The 24,503-nt window shown below is 42.6% G+C and overlaps 2 protein-coding genes across 6 annotated transcripts in view; both read right to left on the reverse strand.

Moving 5' to 3' along the window:
* LOC118216486 (signal transducer and activator of transcription 3) overlaps positions 1–12,687 on the reverse strand; it is a 39,804-nt gene extending 27,117 nt beyond the window's left edge. For 2 of the 5 annotated variants that reach the window (XM_035397668.1, XM_035397663.1), the window contains exon 1: positions 10,951–11,346. The gene's annotated coding sequence lies outside the window, so the exon portion shown is untranslated. Of the gene's footprint in view, positions 1–10,950; positions 11,348–12,665 lie in introns of those variants that run through there. The other 3 variants (XM_035397664.1, XM_035397666.1, XM_035397667.1) reach the window with 3 other exon arrangements.
* Positions 12,688–14,630: 1,943 nt separating this feature from the next.
* Positions 14,631–24,503, reverse strand: part of LOC118216487 (caveolae-associated protein 1-like) — a 33,407-nt gene continuing 23,534 nt past the window's right edge. The window contains exon 2 of the mRNA XM_035397669.1: positions 14,631–17,916. Coding sequence (XP_035253560.1) covers positions 17,185–17,916 — 732 coding nt within the window. The 3' untranslated portion in view covers positions 14,631–17,184. The remainder of the gene's footprint in view (positions 17,917–24,503) is intronic.

The following is a 24,503-nucleotide window of genomic DNA, read 5'->3' on the forward strand; positions in this document are numbered from 1 at the left end:
AATTTGGAGAGGTCTGGTTCCATTTGGAGAGGTTTTGGGCCCACATTTGGGGAAATATCAAATCTTACTTCTTAGTTCACTCCACTCCAAACTTTTATCCTGGTGTTGTACACATCCTGGGGTACAATTGGAAAAAGAAATCTGGTTTCGTCCAGTTACTTGACAGTGGCACACAGAATATGTCATTGACTGAGAAGCGCAAGGTTGGGACGATCGAATACCGCCTAGCCCACACAGGCAGATCTTTTCATATCTTACACGAACATTGTCTTACACTTATATTTGGTAACCAATAATTGTTTATTGCTTTTGAACTATTGCTTTTACACTTATTAGAATATCATAATCTTCAATGCATATGTTTACCAAAAGTCACTCACAACCAGCCATATGCAGTTCATGATGGGAAATGTATTGATTTTCTTAAAAAGTAACACCAGTTGACCACCGTTTCTACTAACCATATTTCTTCACTTGAATACTGTAGAAAACTTTTATCAGCAAACGCCACGTTTCTACATTTATGTCACATCGCCCTGTTCTCGATCTACCCACATACAAACAATTACTATGTATGTACTGGCAGCAACACCCCATTAAAACATTCCATTTAAAAACATGACTCGATCATAATTATAACTACTAGCGACTGAACGTGAGAAAAGTACATTTGTACAACAGTTACGCAATTTTGTGTGTTACTTCAACAACTATTTTAACAAGTAATTGTTAATACCATCTGTTTTATATACCGTTCAATAAGAAAAACTCATCTCACTCATGGTCACTTTATTTTCTTTGCACTATAGTCTGTGATCATGTCAAACTTCACCTACATGCCCATTCTGCTAAAACATATTGTTTTCAACTACTCAATTTCATCATTTGTCCTCATTTCTCTCATACTACATATGTTCTGCTATTCTCCACTGTTTTGTTCTACTTCTCAAATTCTCATGTAAGGTCAGTGATCTAGCTAAGCAAAACAGCGAAGAGGAGTCCTACCTACAGCTAAGCAAACAACAAGGCTGAATCCATTTGACGTAATTTACACAGAAACTATACGCTCAGATTGCCTAGTTTCACTCACTGTGGCCAAGCGGAATCGATAACGTTGCAGAAAATATTTTACTTTAAAAGATTTAATTCAATCTTCTACTGGGACTTTTGCCGTTTATTGAGGGTGTGACAGAAAATTTTGGTGCCGCTGACTATAATCGAATGTTTTCCACATTTACCGTTCGATTGAGCAAGTACCATTCACAGTACATTTTTATGGGTTAGTGCTGTCAGATTGTGCTAAGTAGCCTACTTTACATTAACCTTGTATGGCGATCAATAAAGGCTAACAGCACAGTACCACTTACTGCTTGTCACTTCTACCACCATTGTAACAAACTAAAAAAAGGCTACAAACTACGTTTTCAATGAGAAATGTACTGTCGAGCTCATGCGCATACACTGCTGGCGATATTCTAAAGCTCCGTTTTGCCCTCCGTACTATATAGCATCCTAGCTATGGCACATCCTCACCTCTGTAATGTTATTTGTTGTCCTCCATGTGTCCATGCACCTGTATCGGTGGTTGTAGCTGTGTGTCCATAGCTCCTACTCATGCGTGCAGGATAGCATCTGTATGCGCGAACTAGGTTAACTAAAGTAGGCGATCCATACGTGCTAACTAGGTTAGTGCAACGCCTTTATCTGTCTGCATCTCCCTAAATCACCACTTTGAATGGCATGACATTTTTAAGCACAGCTTTCTTGCCTAACGTTACGTTAGGTAACCCTAACATGTTCGCGTTTCGCCTACTTTCGCGCATGCGTCCTACCAAACGGCCCTCTCAGATCGTCCCTGAGTGACCACAATTTGCCATGCATAGCCATGCATGAAAAACTATAATATCCAGCTCAGCCCCGAGTTGTGACACCCTCGATAGGGATTTATTTCTCTTTATATTAGTTTAGATAGAAATCCTTTTTAGTTTTGGACTAGCTCCAATTATCAAAGCTCCAGAGTACGACCATTTTGGTCGCACAGTGCGACTAAACATTTTCATTGGTCGCACCGGTGCACAGGTCTGTCTCTGTGTGTTACGATAGATTATTAGGGCCACATTGAGGGAAAAAAAATTCGGAGATTTTAAAAATAAGGTCGTAATATTACGAGAATACAGTCATAAAAAATATTATGAGAATAAAGTCGTAATTTTACGAGAAAAAAAGTCATAACATTATGAGAATAAAGACGTAATTTTAGGCTACGTGTTATTTTAGCGAGGAAATATCAGAAGAGCAGCCTGCTGCCTGCGATAAAATGAGGAACGTGGAGCATCTTGTGAAGTTATACTTTAGTATAGGTTTCACAAATAACGAATTACTTAATCTTTTGGCACATCAGCACCACATTATCATAAGTATCAGGACATTGAAAAGACTGCAAGAAACTGTGTCTATTCTGACTGAAAGAACCACACAGACTTTGAGGAAACTGCAGGCTCAGGCTGCCATCAGACTGTCCTCTCACCCGTTTTGTTGGTTTCTGGTAATATATTTTCCTAAAAATTGTTTTTTTTTTTTCTCAAAATTTTATGACCCTGATATTCTTCTTCACTGAATGCAGGTGGGGGAAAAAAACTAGGCATGTATGTGTGAAACATATAAACACTGCTCCTCCGGGAGCAGTGCACACTTTTGTTAGAGTTATTTGAGTTTGAATTATTTATTTAAATTTGTCAAGCACTTTAAACATCAACACTTTTTAAGTTTATTTTTTAAACAATTGAGGTTATTGCGATTTCTTGTTTGTTCTGCGATTAAAATAAACTAAAAACATTTATCTGCACCTTTATTCCTGTTTACAATCATTTACATAATGTGTTAAGAAATTACCAATGTGTATGGCAACTGACAAAAAGGTAATGCTTAAAATGTATTATTGCAGTGCCAAAAGGCGTGGTGAAAAATTTTGGGTGCACCTAAATTATGTGCTGGTGCACCTAAATGAAAAAGTTAGCCGCACCAGTGCAACCAATGTAAAAAGTTAGTCTGGAGCCCTGAGTTATATTTTTATATCGTTCTTCAGCCCCACATTTGGCATTTTAGTAGTTTGTTACTATTAGTTATTAATAGTAGTACTATTTTACAGTTTGTTGTTAAGATTTATGTAGTCATACCAGTTTATATATCGCACATACCTTTTCCAATTGTAAAGAGCCTTTCTAGCTGAGATAGCTATAGTGGGATTCAGTTGTTTCGTCTTTCGACTGAAACCAGCTAATACAGTCAGCTAGCTAATATTAGCACACATTTCATGGCCATGGATCATAGCGCAGCCTAGATGATGTGGTGCCTTACCAGGGGATCAAATAATGTCAGGGAATGATCCCTCAGGCCACTGATTTGGACCATTAGTCCACTCTGTAACTGCATAAGGACAGCACTCTAATCCTACCCTGTTAATTTTGCCAAAATACCTTTGCTAATCTTTAAGAAAACAATTATTCAGTGTAATTTGCTGACATTAATAATAAAATAGCAATGATGATAGCCAGCTTGATCTAGTTAGCCCCTGGTTTCCCCCTCGCTGGCTCCACCTATGTGCCTTTCATGTATTACCAACTATTGCCCCTCCCCCAAATTGTATCCCCTCTCTCCAAAACTCATGGTTTGCAACATTATAACACTGACCTGTGCACAAAGTGGTGAGATGAGATGTTGCTTACGGTTACCACAGCAATGACTCCATCCACTTCCTCGTCTACAGTTGCTTCCTTGTTAGTTGCAATTCTCATCTGGCTAATATCTAGGTTAATATAGTGAAAATGGATGACAGCAGTAGCGATAGTGAGATGTTTGCTGTGGCAGCAGTGCTGCTAATAAAAGAAAGGCTTCATAACAGCCAAACATCCATTCTTTGGAGGCGATCCCCAGCTCAGAACCAGGACATGGGGCATGCACAGTTGTGCAAGGACCTGTCTCCTAGATTCGCCATCGTTTCTCCAAGATGCAGTAAGTTTGCTGTAGAACACTTTCGTCCATATTTGGTCAAATTTCTTTCACCTCCCAACAGATATCAACAAAGTAAAAGGCCTAAAAACAAAAAAATAAATAAAACCGGTCTCTCTGACTGCCCAAGGCTCTGAAATCAGCCACTTCAAATTTCACTGCACCTGAATCTTAACAACCAATCAGGGCAGCTGTCAGCTCTGCCTCCTGTTGCACATTCACAGCACTGCCGAAGCAAGCAGGATGGACGGGGCTAGGGCCACAGATAAGAGCAGAGGTCAAAGTTAACTAGACCTCCAAACGATGTGAAATTCTGGCACTTTTCTTACGTTTAACCCCTTCGCACACATGTAAAATCTGCCAAATCCTTGCCCATTTAGGGGGTACCTTATTTAAAGCGTTATAAGCATCACAGAGACATGAACAATGGCTTAAATGAAGCAGGACTTTTAGTTTGCAATGAAATACTGAGAGATCCCACATATAAAAAAGTTAAACTATACATGCCCTGGATAAAAAACTCCTTGACCACAATTGCGTAAAATCTACAGGTGGATATGCAGAACTACTAAATTTAAATGAAACAAAAAGTAAGCAGTGTACCCAGTGTCTCCAAATCTATCCAAAATGTCTGAATTATGCATTGCAGTAAATCACAACATTGTCATGCATTTCACTACAAATCAACTGTTTAGACTCTTAAACTGTTGCATCATTTTCAAGTGGGAATTACAAGCTTCCCTTCAGTACAGTAGTCTAAAATATCTTGGGGTCCAGAAACATATCCAAAATCTCTCCAAAAATGAATAAAATGCTTTTTGTCCATTATAAAGCATATAAATGTGCCCCTTGTGAAGGTTTAAGATGAAACACTGATATCAGATTTAAAAATGCAAAAACATTGTCACACAATGTGGTACAGTACCGAAATGTGTAATCAGTAACTCTCATATGTTTTTCTGTACTCTACAGTATGTAATGTTTTCTTGTATGGGGATGGGACAACATTCATTAAAACAATATTCAACCCGTCCACCATGTTTTGTCAATGTTCCAGCACACATCGCATCTGGTGCATGAAACACAAACCCTGCTGAAGCTGCCAAAGAACGCCTACGTTACAGTGTGAAATATCCTTATTATAAAATACCACTAACCTATTTAAAGCACTCAATTTAAAAAATAACGTATATAACCAAAATATTTTTAGCAGTAACACTTACTTATGGACGATGAAATCTTATCTGTGTTCAGTAGACAGAGACAGAAACCCTGTTCAGACCTGGCATTAAAATGCGTCTTGGGTGATCCGATCACAAGTGGAGGTGGTCTGGGTCGCATATGGTCACATTCTTTTAGCAGTGCGTACTTCCCTGGGCCACAGAGGAAGTACGCACTCATTCGCGCTGCGGCTCTCCTTTTGTTCCTCCTTTTTCTCATCTCCAGTTGGTTCTCAAATCGCGTAAGCTGGCTTTGTCCACGATGTTTGAAAATTTAGAAAAGCGCATAGAGACATATTACGAGTGCGTCAAACATCTTGGGTGATTTGGTTTGCCTGGAACACGCCAAGGAATAGACCCAGTCTGTTTTTGTTTTGATTTTGCTCACGCGCCAAGGTCTTTGCAGACTTCTTCTTCTTCTTCTTTTAATTTCCGGCAGACTAGGCACAGGTAGTGCATTTCTGCCTCCCGCCGGTTAAAAACAACAACGCATTTGGTCTTTGCAAACGGAAATGATGTACGTGTTTATTTGCATATTGAGCGGGGAAGTAAGATCTGATCACAAGTAGTCACTCGAGATGCATGTGGAGACGCATTCTGATACCAGGTGTGAACTGACATCTGTCTCGACTGAATCTAGACACAATCTGGATATATCTGGATACAAAGTGCAGGTCTGAACAGGGTCAGAGAATCAGTGCTGTTGTTTTCCTCTTCTGTCGGGTTTACCTTGTTGCTATGACGGAATACAAATTTTTGGTGGTGAACAAATGTTTTTATGAATTCCCAGGCAGACACTCTTGTCCAGTGTGTCGTGGGTGGGGGGTCTAGTTGCAGATGAGACTGCAGGGAGGGGGTGCGTGTTAAATGGACAACTAGTGCAACACGGTGGCGCTTAGAAACTCCGTCTTCGGCATAGTTGTCCTGAATCGTCTACTAATAAAGCAAGAACACAGAATCTGTGTTTTCAACTCATAGTTTGGTTGCAGGAGCACTGAATGTCTGTGATGAGCAGTCTCAGGACGCTGGAGTTAAAACCTTAAAATTATATTTTCACTCTTTTGTTGACATTAAAACACGGATAATGAAAGCAAAGACACTTTCCGAGTCAGATGAAACCAAATATATTAGCTTGTAATATAGCAGCTGGTGTGGTGTGACTCGCCTTCAAACGACACAACATGCCAGACACAACATTCCTCCCGGTGCAGCCCACCAGGAGGAAGCTCTCAATGACAGCAGCAGCCTCTGCAGCACTCTGCGCTTCCATGACTGAGCCAGGAGCAGCACGTCTCTGAGGGAACCTGAGGGAGTCTGAGCCTGAGGGAGCCGGAGGGAGTCTGAGCCTGAGGGAGCCGGAGGGAGTCTGAGGGAGCCTGAGGGAGCCGGAGGGAGTCTGAGGGAGCCTGAGGGGGTCTGAGGGAGTCTGAGGGAGCCTAAAGGAGTCTGAGGGAGCCTGAGGGAATCTGAGGGAGTCTGAGGGAGTCTGAGGGAGTCTGAGGGAGTCTGAGGGAGTCTGAGGGAGTCTGAAGGAGCCCGAGAGAGTCTGAAGGAGCCTGAGGGAGTCTAGGAGAGTCTGAGGGAGTCTAGGGGAGGGAGTCTGAGGTAGACTGGGGGAGTCTGGGGGAGTCTGGGGGAGCCTGACGGATTCTGAGGGAGTCTGAGAGAGTCTGAGGGATCCTGAGGGATTCTGAGGGAGTCTGAGGGATTTCTGTTCTTTAGGGAAGAGCATGCTTGCACATGGGACTGCAAGTTGGTCCTAGGAACATGCTGATATGGTTCCAGTTGAGAAGTGAAAAAGCAAGCTGGCCAACTAGTCAAAAAAAGAGGAAAGACAGAAACTCTCCCATAGGAGAGATAGCAACAATCATAATGTTGGGAGAGAACACACAACACAATTCCCTCCAATGTCTAAGGTGGCACATCTCTGGTGTGTCAATCACTGCCACAATAATAACTGCCCAGACTGCCAGACAAGAGTTTCTGTAAAGACTGTGAGCCAGGAGCAGCACAAAGACCTACAAAAACTTGCCACCTCCAGCTATTCCTATTTCCTTCACCGCCCCACTGGGAAGTTTTTTTTCTTCTTTTTTTCTTACTCATTTTGGGGTTCAGGCCTGGTTTTTTTCCAAATTTTCCTATGTGTCCTCTATGAAGCATCTTTCTAAAAGTTGAAGCGCTGAACAAATCAAATGGATTTGAATCCAATCAAAAATTTTAGCAAACTAGGCAGCCATTTCTCCCCTTCCACACGGAGTAAAAATGTCAAAGCTTAAAACCAACAGCAGAATGTTTTAGTTCCAGGACTCCAAGCCTTCTGAATGGCCTTCCACATACCATGTGAAGCAAGTACAAACTATTTTGGTCTTCAGGCTTTATCAAAACCTACCTAAAATGAGTCATGATTTTCTTTAATTAATGCCCCGAAAACTACTGCTCCCATCAGACTAAGTGTGAAGCGCTGTGAGAAAGCTTGCTTGAAAATTGTGATACAGAAAAAGCATTGATTGAAAGATTATTCAGTTGTGCTTCTCAAACATCTGAGTTGATAGACTGATTGATTGATTGATTGATTGAGTGATTGATTAATTGAGTGATTTAGTATTGACTAGAATCACTATGGTTCAGAGTCGTCCATCTCTTTCCCTCTTTCCCATGTGCTCTGATATCGCCCCTATCTATCTTCCCAGTATAGGGAACACAGGGCTCTCTCTGCCCAGCACAGGACACACAGGGCTCTCTCTGCCCAGTATAGGACACACAGGGCACTATCTGCCCAGCACAGGACACACAGGGCTCTATCTGCCCAGTATAGGACACACAGGGCTCTATCTGCCCAGCACAGGACACACAGGGCTCTATCTGCCCAGCACAGGACACACAGGGCTCTATCTGCCCAGTATAGGACACACAGGGCTCTATCTGCCCAGTATAGGACACACAGGGCTCTATCTGCCCAGCACAGGACACACAGGGCTCTCTCTGCCCAGCACAGGACACACAGGGCTCTATCTGCCCAGCACAGGACACACAGGGCTCTCTCTGCCCAGCACAGGACACACAGGGCTCTCTCTGCCCAGCACAGGACACACAGGGCTCTCTCTGCCCAGCACAGGACACACAGGGTTCTATCTGCCCAGCACAGGACACATAGGGCTCTATCTGCCCAGTATAGGACACACAGGGCTCTATCTGCCCAGCACAGGACACATAGGGCTCTATCTGCCCAGTATAGGAGACACAGGGCTCTATCTGCCCAGTATAGGACACACAGGGCTCTATCTGCCCAGTATAGGAGACATGGGGCTCTATCTGCCCAGTACAGGAGACACGGGGCTTTCTCTGCCCAGCACAGGAGACACAGGGCTCTATCTGCCCAGCACAGGACACACAGGGCTCTATCTGCCCAGCACAGGACACACAGGGCTCTATCTGCCCAGCACAGGACACACAGGGCTCTATCTGCCCAGCACAGGACACACAGGGCTCTATCTGCCCAGTATAGGACACACAGGGCTCTATCTGCCCAGTATAGGACACACAGGGCTCTATCTGCCCAGCACAGGACACACAGGGCTCTATCTGCCCAGTATAGGAGACTCGGGGCTCTATCTGCCCAGTATAGGAGACACGGGGCTCTATCTGCCCAGTACAGGAGACACAGGGCTTTCTCTGCCCAGCACAGGAGACACAGGGCTCTCTCTGCCCAGCACAGGAGACACAGGGCTCTATCCGCCCAGTATAGGAGACACGGGGCTCTATCTGCCCAGTATAGGAGACTCGGGGCTCTATCTGCCCAGTATAGGAGACATGGGGCTCTATCTGCCCAGTATAGGAGACACGGGGCTCTATCTGCCCAGTACAGGAGACACAGGGCTTTCTCTGCCCAGCACAGGAGACACAGGGCTCTCTCTGCCCAGCACAGGAGACACAGGGCTCTATCTGCCCAGCACAGGACACACAGGGCTCTATCTGCCCGGTATAGGAGCCATATGGGTCTGTAATCTCCATCTCCAGCACACCACAGGGGTGCAGAAAGGCCACAGCCATGCCTGCATGATCTTACAAAGAAGACTGTCAACCTCTGCAGTCTGCGTGCAGCCCCCTCCTACTCCTCTGACCTTGAAGCTCCGCCCCCTTAAGGCGTGTGGCTGCGACAGACCCATTCCTACAGCACACAGTTCTATTTTCATTTAAATTCAGCCATATACAACATTTTAAAAGCCTTTTTTCTCAGAGAAACAATTTACACACCCAAGATAAACCAAAATCGTATTTATAAAAAATTCTGAATAAATGTGACAGATAAATATAAAACAAAAGAAGCAACAACCAGGACACAAAGCCTACACGTTTATGGAAGGTATTTAGCTAGTTAGCCAGCCAACACTGAGGTGACCTATAAAGCAATGATCCATTGAGTTAATAAACAAAGAGAACTCCAACACCTCGATGTGCATGGTGGGTAATGGAAACAGCGGAAAGCAATGTTGGAGCCATTAATGCCAACTTCAAAAGACATTTTAATAATGAAATCTATACGAAACTAAACGGCTTACCAACCCTGTAAGAATTCAGGGCAGGCGAGCAGCGTAACATTCTAACATCAACCGGAGACTTATTTCCAAGTGGATGGAATGATGCACTTCAGTTGGATGCATTGTAATGTCCACAATAACGTTTAATATGTTACGGTGGATAAACTATTGCTTTACTGTAGCTTTGACGACTGTGCATTGGTATAGACATTCTACAAGAAAAAAAGGGCTACAAGTGTTTATTTCACGTGGCGGAGCAGAGCAATCAGAAGTCAGAGAAGACATCCTGAAGGTATGGTACCTCTGGCGCAAATGCACAAACGTCATTGCAGACGATGCAGAGGTGTGACACTTACAACCATCCAACAATACTGACTCAGAAATATCATTGCCTGGACCAGGAACGCTATAATTATCATAGATAATAAATATGAGATACGGTACGGGAATGCGTATAACCAAATACAGTCACTGAACCCTATACAACATTATTTATTAGACAAAACGAAACAAACACGGCTGATAACACCTTGTCTTCAAAAATAAAACTATGTGTCTTGTCTGTAAGAGTACAGAGCAAGAACGATACCGTTACAATGTATAGAAATACTACTACTACTACTACTACTACTACTACTACTACTAATAATAATAATCATAATCATAATAATAATACGTTATGTTAATACGTAAATTAATACGTTCTGCAACACAAAAACATTCCAATATCGCAATCTAAGCAAGACAGTAGGCTAGCTAACGTCAACTATTCCACATAACATAACCGCCGTGGTGTTACGTTCTGCATGCACCAGAAATTGGCGCAGATAACTTAGAGTGAGCTAGTATTTCAAAGTGTCAACGAAGATGCAATGCAAGAAAAAACATGGACTGTGAATGGCTTTAATGTTTTCTACATTCAAAAGTGAACAACGACACACAGGCAACGAACAAAAAAGAAACACACATTATCTGCATCTAGATAACGATCTAGCAGTTAGGCCTACTTCTGTTACGTAAACAGGGCGACATGTATGACTTATGCCAACAAGCTACAATGACGCGCATTACCAGACCCATTTCCAAACATATCAAATAATGAACGTACAATGATAAAATGCAGCGAGTTAGCCAGTTGCGACGTAAAGATAGACAGCACGTCGACAGACAGCCAAAAAACTTACCCTTTGCTATTTATGAGAATCCTGATTAAGAGGAAACGGTGGAGTCCTTATACTTCCCAGAGCAAAAGACAAGCACCGAGCAAGCTATGCGACAAAACGTCAATCCAATCTATATGACAAAAAGTTGTTTTAATGGTTTCACCTATTCTGCAACCAAACCAACAAACGAATGCTGTTATGATTATATTTGGTGGAATTAGTAAGCTCGGGAAATTTTTGTTTTTCTACCTAACACGTTACAGCCAGTTCAGCTAACTACATTTCAGACAAATCCTCCACGTCCGCAGTGAACGAAACGAAACGAAACGCTGCCTGGGAGGTCACATTTAACACAGACAGCTCCGTGAAGCGTTGGCTGAGCGGAACGGGCCTCGGTCACTGTGCTAACAACGAGTTTGCTACATGTCGCCCAATCGGTGCGCAGACATTTCAAAGGGGCGGTTCCATCGCAAAAGAGTCCGCAAGCACTGTTTACTGCCTACGCCGTCGCTGTTCCCTTGAAGACAAACCCCCTCGCTTCACAAGGGGAAATTACCCATAAACAGTTCCACTCTCGGAGGGAGGAAACATGCTTTCTCAGAAAAGCCATGCTAGAAATCATCTGAATTACTGGCAGTGATTACGTCAGTAACAGTTTAATAAGACAAACGCTAGAGCCCGTTAAGTTTCGTGGGGCTCCGAAAAATTGGAGCAGTGTAAGAAAAATGATCCCTATAAATAGTTCGGGTTGCTTTTTGCGTTCTGTTTTGTGATTTCATGTCGGTTTCATCTTGGTTACGAAACGATTTCGCCACATGCATCATTAAAACATTTCTTTAATCGTATCGGCTTTAAACAAGAGTATCAGATACTTAATACTTAGAAGTTTTGCTCTGGATATTTTGCCACAGAGGACGATAGATTCTTCTGGGATTTCATGAATCATTTCATATTATATATCCAGTTTGTAAATAAAAGCCCTCTGCTTTTTAGGAAGGGATCTTTTATATGATTTTAGCGAGCATAGTTGTCCAGCATGGGAACCAAGCCCTGTTCTCTCATTCTGCAGTGCAATGACATTAGCCAAATTCTGAGCTCCCTGCCCGTGAGTTATGTAAGATGACGCAGAACTGAGATACCACAGAAGAGGTGAGACTTCGGCAAAACGGAATCGAAAGGCCACAGCACAGCTTTGTGTCCGGCTGGTTAAACTAGCCACCTGACACACTGCCAAGTCAATATGTCCTGCTACAATACTCTTCCTTGTGATGTCACATTATCTGACGGGTGTAATCACTGCAGTATTCAACAAACACTCAAAATAAAAGTACTGCTCAATACTTTACAGGAAACAAGTGACCCAGTCTCTATTTGCTGGACTTACGAACTGCTGACCTAATTTCTAAAAATAAATTGAATATTTTGCAATTTCATCACATCATCATCTGGTGAAATTCTGTTGGTCTGAGATAGCTCCTCACACAGGAGGCAGGGCGGACAGAGCTGTGCCACGCTCCTCAGTGGATGGCCCTGCAACCTCACAATATTCAACAGCTTAAGCATGATGGCTTACATATGGAAACAAGTTTGACAATGTGTGCCAAATATGTTCTCAGTATATTCCCTTTCTAAAGCCTTTTCCTCACTGAGGCGGCCAGTTTGATAGTTAAATTATATCTTTCTTCCAGGATGAACACATCCTTTGTGAAAAATGTGAATTTCTCTCGGTTACTCACCCTGAGAATTAGACACTGTAGTTTCCAGGTTGCTGCGGCAGTCAATTCAGACACACGACTTGGATTTGCCCAACTTAAGTAACCTTTAGTTTTTGTGTTCTTTCACTTCCCCAACTGGGAACTGACATGATTGATATAACTCGTGCAACTCACATCTCAGAAACAAAAATATCTGAAAACGAATGTGAAACTTGTTAGTACTTTCATGGGAGAATATTGAAATGTGACCTGTGTGATTAGCTCAAACATGCACAACCAAAATAAATATAGCTGAATAAAAAGGTAACAAAAACAAATGAATGCAATTGGAATAGCAGGTCCTGTGGGTCCTGCAGTCTAAATTCCTTGTGTGGAGAAGACGTCTCTCAATTTGGAGAACTCTGTGATATGCTATTGACTTGGGAAATTGAATTTCAGTGAACTGTTGTATTGCTGTAGTGAGGCACTGAAACAGTGTTCCAAAAACCCATTTTTGTAAAAATTAAATTAATTAAACTGTCACAGAACCATCAAGTGCATGATCATCACTGCACAGCTGGCTTTGTGTATGTGAATGTAGAACCAAGTGTAGGACTTCTGCGAAGCACTGTTTTAATTAATAAAATTATTTTAAAAACTGAATGAAAAGTCATCATGATAGCGTGACCAGGTACACTGCATGGCCAAAAGTATGTGGACACCTGGCATCAAACATATCATCCAAAATTACTGGCATTAATATGGAGTTGGTCCACTCTTTACTGCTATAACAACCTCCACTCTTCTGGGAAGGCTTTATAGTAGATATTGAAGAATGTCTGCAGGAATTTGCTTCCATTCAGCCAGAGGAGCATTAGTGAGGCCGGACACTGTTTGGGCGTTTAGGCCTAGCTCGTAGTTGGCTTTCCAATTCATCCCAAAGATGCTGGATGGGGTTGAGGTCAGGGCTCTGTGCAAGCTATTCCAGTTCTTCCAGACCGACCTTGACAAAACCATTTCTATTTGGACCTCGCTGTGTGCCCGGGGGCATCGTCATGCTGAAACAGGAAAGGGCCTTCACCAAACTGTTGCCACAAAGTTGAAAGCACAGAATCATCTAGAATGTCATTGCATTAAGATTTGCCTGTACTGGAACTAAGGTAACAGCTCCAGACAAAGGGGTGTCCGCATACCTTTGGCAATATAATGTATAAAGTGTGTAAATGGAACAAGCCTCTTCATCGCTGTGAAGCTTCATTGTGCGCAACTCTGGTAAGATTTATGATTGTAAAAAAATGTACATTTTATAAAGGGTGTACTATTTGGCTGCCATTTTAAGTTGGGGCTCAGTTCCAAGCTCAAAAGGCTCAAAATAAGGTATTTCCATGCATGCATTGGACAATTGATGTCACGGTCTTTAATTTACAAATTAACCTCTAATTTCATAAGATATTTGAATGGGTTGCACCATTCATTATGACTTTAAAATCATGTTGTCAGATAACATTACAGCTTCCATATTGTCTTTTTCCATTTTTGACATACATAGCCGGGCATTACTTTTTATAAATAAGCTGTATAATTAAAGCTCAAAACACTTAAATATATTCGTTCTGTTTCACTATCCTAGTTTTGGAAATGTCTTGAGCTTCCTGCCATCTTGTCACACCAAAGTTATGTGTATTGAGGGAAACTGGCAACCCTAACTGCACTCTTCATCATTACACTTTTAAACAGCTTTGCTTTACATTCTACACAAATGCATTTTAGACAAATTATGTTTGGGGTGCATGTATCAGGCACACATGTTCATATACATGTACTAAGCAAACTTACTTACGATGTACTGACTTCAAGCAAGGGAAATGAAAAATTGCTTCTGTCAATTCTGTCAATAGACCAACAGCAGACCTAATAGGTTAGAGTTAGATTTACCTTTAGATTTGGGCACCCTCTGGATTTGTCTGGTAGTTCTGTGAAAAAATGAAATGACTGGTGTGGATCAGGTTTCATTTATTGAAATACTTTTTATTGAAATGCTGTTTTTATTTGGCAATGTGAAAAAAACTGAGAGACAGAATCTGAAACAATGTGGTCGATATAAGTATGGCTATTTAAGCATAGTTAAATTGCTAAAACTCAACAATCAAAAAGAGAAGACACATTTCTTTCTCACGGTTTGTGCTGGTATGTGTTTGTCTGTAGCATTTTTGCTTACTGAGAATAACACATAAAAGCATCTTAAATAGAATCAGGCATGTTTAGCAAGCAGCACAACAGCACTCCACCCAAAATTCATAAAGGATCTTAGCTTCCTCCCATCCTTTGCCAAACCCACAACTAAACCATTAAATGAGAATTCAAGGTCAGTATGTAGTTTATCAATGAATTAAGGCATACATTATAACTGTCTATAAATGTACAGCCACAGAACAAAATAAGACAAACGAATCATCCGCAGTAACAGTAACAGTTATCAGTGATATCCTCCCAAGGCCCGGAAATTCATTTTGTCCCCTGTGGGGGACATAAGTCTCTGGTCTTAATTTCAAGGACCATATACTTTTCTATACTGAAACCTGCACTACAAGGAATATTCAACATAAATAAATAGAAAAAAAGTTTTTGAAAATATGTTTACTGCAACATGTTTTTGTCACCCAATAACCTTGTATTATGTCAAAAAATGTAAATGCTGGGGGGGGGGGGTTATGACAAATCTGAACAACCCATTCAGTTAAAATATCAGTGACATGGTGAGATTTCAGGCATTAAATTAGTCAATTTGGTATTTCATATTCTAGCCAGATTTGAGTGCAAGGTAGAATAAATGTCCTTAGATGTAGATACTAATTAGAAATAGGAACTGATAAAAACAAAGAGTTAGATAACTGAAAAAAAGTTTACAGTTTTTTTTACATGCATGTATTCTGCATGTCATTTGTATGCACACTTAATGTAAAACATGAACATAAAAAGTAAAACCTGAAGTATTCATTTGACCAATTATTATTGTGCTTTCACCTCAGATGAAAGGCATTTACCTGTATGTATGCAGTACCTACATTGACTTGTCTACCTCATTATGGCCTACTCCTCAAAAAGCTCCTCAAAAAGCACCATTAATTGGACCGGCTCAAATCCACAGTCACCGTGCAGAGAATCCTGTTTTTGCTAATAGGTCCAGGCACATTGATCTCTACCTATAAAGCGCATAATCTGATCTGATACAAAAAAGGAATTTGCATAGTAATAACATTTCAGTATGTGTCATGCAAAACGTTATAAAATCATCTGCCATTACTGAAGTTCTAAAATGTATTGCACAGGTCTTTACCTCTGCAGTGGGGGTGGGGAGGGAATCCAGTTAATGCTGACGATCAGTTAGGGTAGTACAGCTATGAAATTATTAGTTCCATGTAAGCTCTTGCAGAACAACAGATACAGATATTGAATATTTATCTATAAGCATATTTACATAACTTTCTGATGAAATTGTGGGGATGCAGACATATTTACAGTAAAATTAGAGGCAATGCTATAGCCACCGATCATACCAAGCATCACTTTATACCCGATGAGCGCAAATCAGAGGCTAAATCCATTCTGACACCGACTGCATCACAAACACAGTGGAGTGGGACCTTTATGACGTCGTTGACTCTTCATCGGGGCCCTGTTCCAGCCAGCCGTCTGTAATTTCCTTAGCAGCTGTATATCAAACTGGAAGCTCACACATCATTGATTGAAATTACATTCATTTTTGCATTGTTGTCCTAATATCTGTGTGTGGGTAGGTGTATGTGTGTTTTTTCTCATTAGCAGCAAGGCAATTTGTTTGAAAGGCAATTTTACATAAAAATCTTTGTTTTATGGATTTTCTTAGAATTTATATAAGCTTGCAAAATGATTTATGTCAATAAAATGTAGTATGTGTCATGTGGTATGTTAGAAACCCTCCTCACCCATAATACAAACCATCTGTTCATTTCTCATGTTCGTTAACCCAGGCATTACTCTGCTAACACCCATATTGCATGACCTTAAACCTCCAAATAATAGCATCCACATGACCTTAGCATTATAGAATATGTATGAGTAACTGTTTCACTGAACTGCCAAATTCTCTTTAAGTTAAAAACTGATCAGGAAATACATCAGAAATACTGCCTTGAAAAATACTAAATGAACATTATAAGCAATAGTCACTCATGAAGTAAACTTGAAAACAAAGAAAAACATACAAAATGGACAGTAAAGACGATATACGTTTTACCTGTCATCTCTGGCTGACTGAAGGGTCTAAAACAAATTCAGTGGTTACAATGTTAAAAATCAAAAGAGAAAAAACCAAAATATTCTCTAAAGATATGGATGATAAAAGTAACCCATTCAAGCCAACACACGTCCTTTTTTCACACCAGTGCAGATTGTATATCTTCCACTTTCACATTCTCTTCCAGCGTTGTCACTTGTTCTCCTCTTCTACCCTCCCCTTTTTGCATTCCTTCCCTTCCTTCCTCCTCCTGCTTTCACACTCATTCTGCTCCAGGACCCCTGGTTATTTCCCATCCTTCTTGTGGTTGAGCTCCACCAGCACCAGCTCTGAGTCCTCGGCCACCTTCAGCAGGGTCTTCACCTCCGGCCCACTCAGCTCCTCCGACACCTCCACTAGCGCCTCCTCCAGACCCTCCTCCACAGGCTTCATCTTGGCTGTCTCCTCCTGTTCCTCGCCCTCGGTGCCAAGCACCACCTCCTCCTCAGCCCCCTCAGGGTACTTCTTCACGTGGAAGGTGAAGGGTGGCACCTTGTAGACGGAGGGGTTGGAGGCCTTCTTCACCTTCTTCGGTGAGGTCTCCAGCTTCTCCTTGTGCTCAGGCTTAATGGTTATGCGGTTACCAAGCTGCTCCATCGTTTTCCCCAGGTTCTGTCTGGTCTTCTCCATGTTCTCCTTGGTCTTCTGCCTGGTCTTCTCCAGGTTCTCCTTGGTCTTCTGTCTGGTTTTCTCCATGTTCTTCTTAGTCTTCTGCCTGGTCTTCTCCATGTTCTCCTTGGAGAAGGCCTTCTTGATGTTGTCTATCTGCTGCCGGCCGCTGCGTTTGATTCGCTCGGCCCGCGACTCCTCAATGATCTCTTCAATCTCCACCTCCTCATCCGAGGACGCACCTGTGCGCGCCTCCTCTCCCCCCTCCTTTGTCTCAGCCTCCCCCTCTCCTTGCCCACCCTCGGCCACTATGTCCACACCCTTCGCCGGCTTGGACGCATCCACTTTTGCTGCGGCTTTCCCTTCCTCCTGCAGCACAGGGAAAGAGAGGAGGAACAAAACAAACTCAAATGTAAGTAAATGCTGAAAAAGAGCCTTATATCTCAGAATTATCACATGATTTTATATTAAGTATGTATTCTCTAAGGGCAGCAATAATGTGATTGCTTCTCATCCTCCAGCTGTTTAGCTATCTGTTCACTTGCTTATTCATTTATTTGATTGTTTTGTTTTTATGTTTCTAACAACATTTCTCCCTAATTATCCTTTGTAATAATCTGATCTATTAACTAGCCTGGATATAGGCTACAGTTGCTGTGCAATCACAATAATGTATGTATGTGTGTTTTTTTTACCAGAACAAAATAAAAAACATTAATAAAATATATATATTTTATAAGACAATACTGAAGAATATGGCCATTTTAAGGAGGTGCCATAAATACACCAGCTGCAAATAGTGTCCTCTTACACATGTGGGCTTTTAAAATTAAAAGTTTACATTTTCAATTTCAAGCCTGTGGGTCCTGGTACTACATGGTACAGAAATCAGGGTAGTATAATAGGGCTGAGGCAGGCTGTCCCACTTTTCACGCTGAAATCAGACAAGAGCTCCAACAACCATCAAACATAAGAAACAACAACAGCGACAGTGATTGGTGGATATTTTCTGGCTATATTTTACAGTGGTAGAATCCAAAGCAACTTTTAGTGCACTTCATGATACTGAGCACACAACATAAAGTAAACTAAATACTAACTAAACACGATGCTTATGGCAACAAACATGCATGGGCCCACTAGTGGGTAATTCAGGCAAACAGTAAAAAGACCACACAATAGTTGGTAAATAGTCCTGATGCTGGCAGACCATTGTAGTGCTGATTTAAATAGTGTTGGTAGGTGGCTGTTCAATAGGAGCTTGGTAGCTGGGGTTGCGCTGTGTGCGTGCATGTGTGTGTGTATGTGTGTGTGTGTATATGAGAGAGTGAGTGTGTGAGTGATCATACTTGTGCGTGTGATTAAAGTATAAAAACCATGGTACAGTCAGGATGCATGCGGTACCGCCTACCAGTGAACCTTTTTCCTCCAGTGCTTGTTCCAGCTGTTGAATATGTTTATACCCTCAACTGTACAGTATTTTCAATGGAAACTATAGTTAAAAACAAACATTTATTGGTATTTTATTGACTAATATACTGGATGCGATTTCTGAAAACGATTCTCTGGCATCCTTCCATTTTGTGAGACTGTAAGGGTTTGTGATGTTCATGATGGCATAAGTTCAAACACATTTGGGCAGAGGTGAAATTGCTAGTTTTCTCTCCTGCAAACCAAATATTTGTTGCCTTCAGCGGGTTTGGCAGTTTCATGGTCTGCAGTTTGGATCGTATCAGCAGGGGTTGGATGCTACAATAGGAGGCGTGTCCTATAAAAATTTGACGCTGTGCAAGTTTGATGCACAATAATGCGTTTGGATTTTAAATCAACCCAGACCAGGTTTATACTTAAACGCTGCCACACTGTATTATTTTGCTGACATTATCAATACGTTGCACATATGAATGCATGCACACATAACACAGATGCAAGAAATATTTTATTTCACTTTGCCTATTTTATACACAAGCTATGTTCAGTTATGCAGTCCAATGTTGGTTATTTAGGCAATGTACCTGTATGGAGTTAATCCATGTAAGCTACATGAATGAGAGACACGAGGAACATGGGAGTCTGGCTCTACACCCGTCAAATACTGTAAGATATGTATATGCTAGATGTATGTTGCTGCACTGGTTCTTGTTATGATCATTTTTGGCCATCACTACAGTCAAATGGCATTCTCAAGCATTTTCAGATGTTCTTTGCCTGGTCTTCTCCATGTTCTCAAGCATTCTCTGCTGGTCTTCTCCATGTTCTCAAGCATTTTCTGCCTGGTCTTCTCCATATTCTCAAGTGTTCTCTGCCTGGTCTTCTCCATGCTCTCCTTGGTGTTCTGCCTGGTCTTCTCCAGGTTCTCCTTGGTCTTCTGCCTGGTCTTCTCCATGTTCTCCTTGGTGTTCTACCTGGTCTTCTCCATGTTCTCCTTGGTGTTCTGCCTGGTCTTCTCCATGTTCTCCTTGGTCTTCTGCCTGGTCTTCTCCAGGTTCTCTTTGGTATTCTCTCTGGTCTTCTCCATGTTTTTCTTTGTCTTCTGCCTGGTCTTCTCCAGGTTCTCCTTGGTCTTCTGTCTGGTCTTCTCCATGTTCTTCTTAGTCTTCTGCCTGGTCTTCTCCAGGTTCTTCTTGGTCTTCTGCCTGGTCTTCTCCATGTTCTCCTTGGTGTTCTGCCTGGTCTTCTTCATGTTCTCCTTAGTATTCTGCCTGGTCTTCTCCAGGTTCTCCTTGGTGTTCTGCCTGGTCTTCTCCATGTTCTCCTTAGTATTCTGCCTGGTCTTCTCCAGGTTCTCCTTGGTCTTCTGTCTGGTCTTCTCCATGTTCTCCTTGGTCTTCTGCCTGGTCTTCTCCAGGTTCTCCTTGGTCTTATGTCTGGTCTTCTCCATGTTCTTCTATGTCTTCTGCCTGGTCTTCTCCAGGTTCTCATTGGTCTTCTGCTTGGTCTTCTCCAGGTTCTCCTTGGTCTTATGTCTGGTCTTCTCCATGTTCTTCTTAGTCTTCTGCCTGGTCTTCTCCAGGTTATCCTTGGTCTTCTGTCTGGTCTTCTCCGTGTTCTTCTTAGTCTTCTGCCTGGTCTTCTCCATGTTCTCATTGGTCTTCTGTCTGGTCTTCTCCAGGTTCTCCTTGGTCTTCTGCCTGGTCTTCTCCATGTTCTCCTTGGTCTTCTGCCTGGTCTTCTCCAGGTTCTCCTTGGTCTTATGTCTGGTCTTCTCCATGTTCTTCTTTGTCTTCTGCCTGGTCTTCTCCAGGTTCTCCTTGGTCTTCTGTCTGGTCTTCTCCGTGTTCTTCTTAGTCTTCTGCCTGGTCTTCTCCATTGTCTCCTTGGAGAGAGCCTTCTTGATGTTGTCTATCTGCTGCCGGCCGCTGCATTCGTTTGATTCACTCGGCCTGTGACTCCTCAATTATTTCAGTCAGTGTTCAGTCAGTGTAGAACTGTAATGCTTTCAATTACCAATAGTGATTGTTACATCAGCATTATAATGTTCAGTTAAGAACATTCTAATCACATGATCTTGCACCTTAAAAACCCTATTCTTCATCCATCTGTGCTCCCAGAACCAAGCCTCACCACTCTCTGAGTTCTAACTAAAATTTATGACTCTTGGTGGTTGCTGTTATAAGCCAGACCTGTTTTGACCACTCTCTCCACTGTCATATGTGGAAATACTATTATATGTGTCAACAATGTACTATTATGGTTAGGATACTGGGCTTGTAACTCACATGTTGTGGGTTCAATTCCCAGCTGGGGCACTGCCATTGTACCCTTGAGCGAGGCACTAAACCTGTATTGCTTCAATGAATATCCTGCTGTATACATAAATTGTATGTAAAATGTCATCTCTGTTTGTCACAATTGAGAGAATTACAATAAGTAGCCATTATTCATCCATCCATTATCAAAACCCACTTATCCTGAGCAGGGTCATGGAGCCTATCCCAGCATGCATTGGGCAAGAGGCAATTTAAAGTCTCTAATTAGCCTACCTGCATGTCTTTGGACTGTGGGAGGAAACCCACACGGACACAGGGAGAACATGCAAAGTCCACACAGAAAGGCCCAAGCTGAAATTCGAACCCACAACCTTGCCGCCCTAGCCATTATTCAATTCAAGGCAAGAAACAGAGCAAAAAGAGCAAACAGAGCAAACACCAGGCCAAAAAAATAGCAAATATATAAGGTAAAAAAAAAACTCCCTGTGGAGAGAAACCCCTCAAATGCTGGTGAGAAAAAAACTCTGCAATGGGAAGAAATCTGGAGAGGAACATAGCTATAGAGGGGGAGCCCATCCTCCACTGGCCAGCCTGGTGTGAAGTAGCAGATAGCAAATTAAATGGGTTAAGCAGGTTACAGTTGAGGTGATAGCTAACAGGAATAATAGACCAAATGGTATAGTTCAGTATAGGGTCATTTAGAGGAGCCGGGTGATGGATCTAGAGCTCCAGACTGCATCAAGGCATGGGCAGGGGAGGGACAGGACTGAAGCAGTCCATGACCACGAACCGAGGGACAGGGCTGGAGAGATCCCGTGAAATTATGACAAGGCAATAATAATGTAACAGGAGCTGCAGAACCTAAAAATGAACCTGAAGCATCATTGCATCAGACTAATGTGACTTGTTGTTTACATGGTTTAAAATAATTTCTCAGAGCAAAATTAACTTACATTGTGTAACTGCATTAAAAAAACGACAGGAAGAGCTGTGATGGAAGAATTCATTAGTGAGGATTTGGATGCTGTTGTGTGTAGGTCAGGGAACCTACTTAAGGTTAAGTCTGAACTTGTATGGAAGATGAAAAAGCAGTGACTGCAGTCCACCACTAGGGGGCATATGAGGAGAAAAACAGTTCAGGATATGCATTGTGCAGGTATGGAGACTGTAATTCAGTATGACTCAAGATAACAGCAGCTGTAACCTGCTACTGAGATACTATATCACCAGCAAGGACTGGCACTATTTCATGTATTTGAAAGTATGTGTTTCCATGTATGTATTTGCCCATTTTATTATACATTATTATTTATATTATATTATTATTTTTGTATAGTTTACACCTCTGCAGCACCTACAAATCAAACTACACCTCCACCATTTTATTTTAGTTCATACATTTATTCGGGAGGTGTTTAGTGTTTTTTTTAACAAGATACTAGATTTTATGGCATTTTGCTAACACCAAATTCTTGAATTTCACTCAAAAGGAAGGAGAAACATACTAACATATTTTGGGTGACTTATGACCAGCTGCAGCACTCTGAGGTCAAACATTTTCTGAACAATCGAGTCTCTCTGCAGTAGGCTTCACAGATGGTTTTCAAATTATTTTTACAGGTCCAGTTTGTGGTCTCGACCAGACAATTTAATGTCTGGTCTCAGTAGAAAAAAGTAAAAAATATACCATTAGTTTGTAACAAATTTACATCTCAACCAATCTCTGGTTGGAGATGCGTTTCGACGGTCAACCCCCTTCCCCGGTCCATGAAAGGTTCTAACAGCGCAACACTGTGATAAAAACCAGCTGTACAAATGTATGTATTATAAAATGACAGCCACTGTAGTTTGCCCAGGACTGCAGGTTTTAGGATGTGGCACACAGACCTACTGATCTGCTCTATGCCAGCAGAATGAAACCTTCATTGTGACAAACACTGAACAAGCCATATTAAAATGACAGTGGCATAAATCTCTGATTGGATTGCCTGTTTTACCTCTTTGTAAATGAGGACGTTTCCTCATCTGTAGATTTTAAGACAGGCGGTACCTTCAATCCCAGCCCTGTGTGCCCTGCACCCTGCTGCACTCCCCCCCCCCATACTCTGCCCTGTGAGACTGCTCATAAAAGCTGGCTCCCCTTCCTTATCTGGAGCGGTGTGTTGGCCGGCCGCTGGCCGCTCCCCAGTTTATTTCAGGCTCACCCGCCTCTTCTCTGCTTAGGATTCCAGCCGCCTTCCCTGGAAACAGGCCACTGCCACATTCTGCCCTGCCGTGCCAGCAACAGATACACAGTGCCCTGTCGCCTGGGCAACAGAGTTTCAAAATAAGATGCTGGCACTGTGGCGTGCAGAATGAGAAAGGGCAGGGCAACGTGGAGAATACGGCCTCTCCCCTCACGCCCACCTGCTAGGGCTGGGCCTAGCTTTGCATGCAAGGGATGTGTCCCCCTACAAACCCTTACACCCTCCCACCTTCCCCAGTAAAGACCTCCCACCTTCCCCAGTAAAGGCCTCCCACCTTCCCCAGTAAAGACCTCCCACCTTCCCCAGTAAAGACATACCACCTTCCCCAGTAAAGACCTCCCACCTTCCCCAATAAAGACCTCCCACCTTCCCCAGTAAAGGCCTCCCACCTTCCCCAGTAAAGACCTCCCACCTTCCCCAGTAAAGACATACCACCTTCCCCAGTAAAGACCTCCCACCTTCCCCAGTAATGACCTCCCACCTTCCCCAGTAAAGACCTCTCACCTTCCCCAGTAATGACCTCCCACCTTCCCCAGTAAAGACCTCCCACCTTCCCCAGTAAAGACCTCCCACCTTCCCCAGTAAAGACCTACCACCTTCCCCAGTAAAGACATCCCACCTTCCCCAGTAAAGACATACCACCTTCCCCAGTAAAGACCTCCCACCTTCCCCAGTAAAGACCTACCACCTTCCCCAGTAAAGACATCCCACCTTCCCCAGTAAAGACCTCCCACCTTCCCCAATAAAGACCTCCCACCTTTCCCATTAAAGACCTCCCACCTTCCCCAGTAAAGACCTCCCACCTTCCCCAGTAAAGACCTACCACCTTCCTCAGTAAAGGCCTGCCACATTCCCCAGTAAAGAACTCCCACCTTCCCCAGTAAAGACCTCCCACCTTCCCCAGTAAAGACCTCCCAGCTTCCTCAGTGAAGACACCCCACATTCCCCAGTAAAGACTTCCCATCTTCCCCAGTAAAGACCTCCCACCTTCCCCCTACAG

The sequence above is a fragment of the Anguilla anguilla genome, chromosome 17, assembly GCF_013347855.1.
Source record: "Anguilla anguilla isolate fAngAng1 chromosome 17, fAngAng1.pri, whole genome shotgun sequence".
Taxonomy (NCBI): Eukaryota; Metazoa; Chordata; class Actinopteri; order Anguilliformes; family Anguillidae; genus Anguilla; species Anguilla anguilla.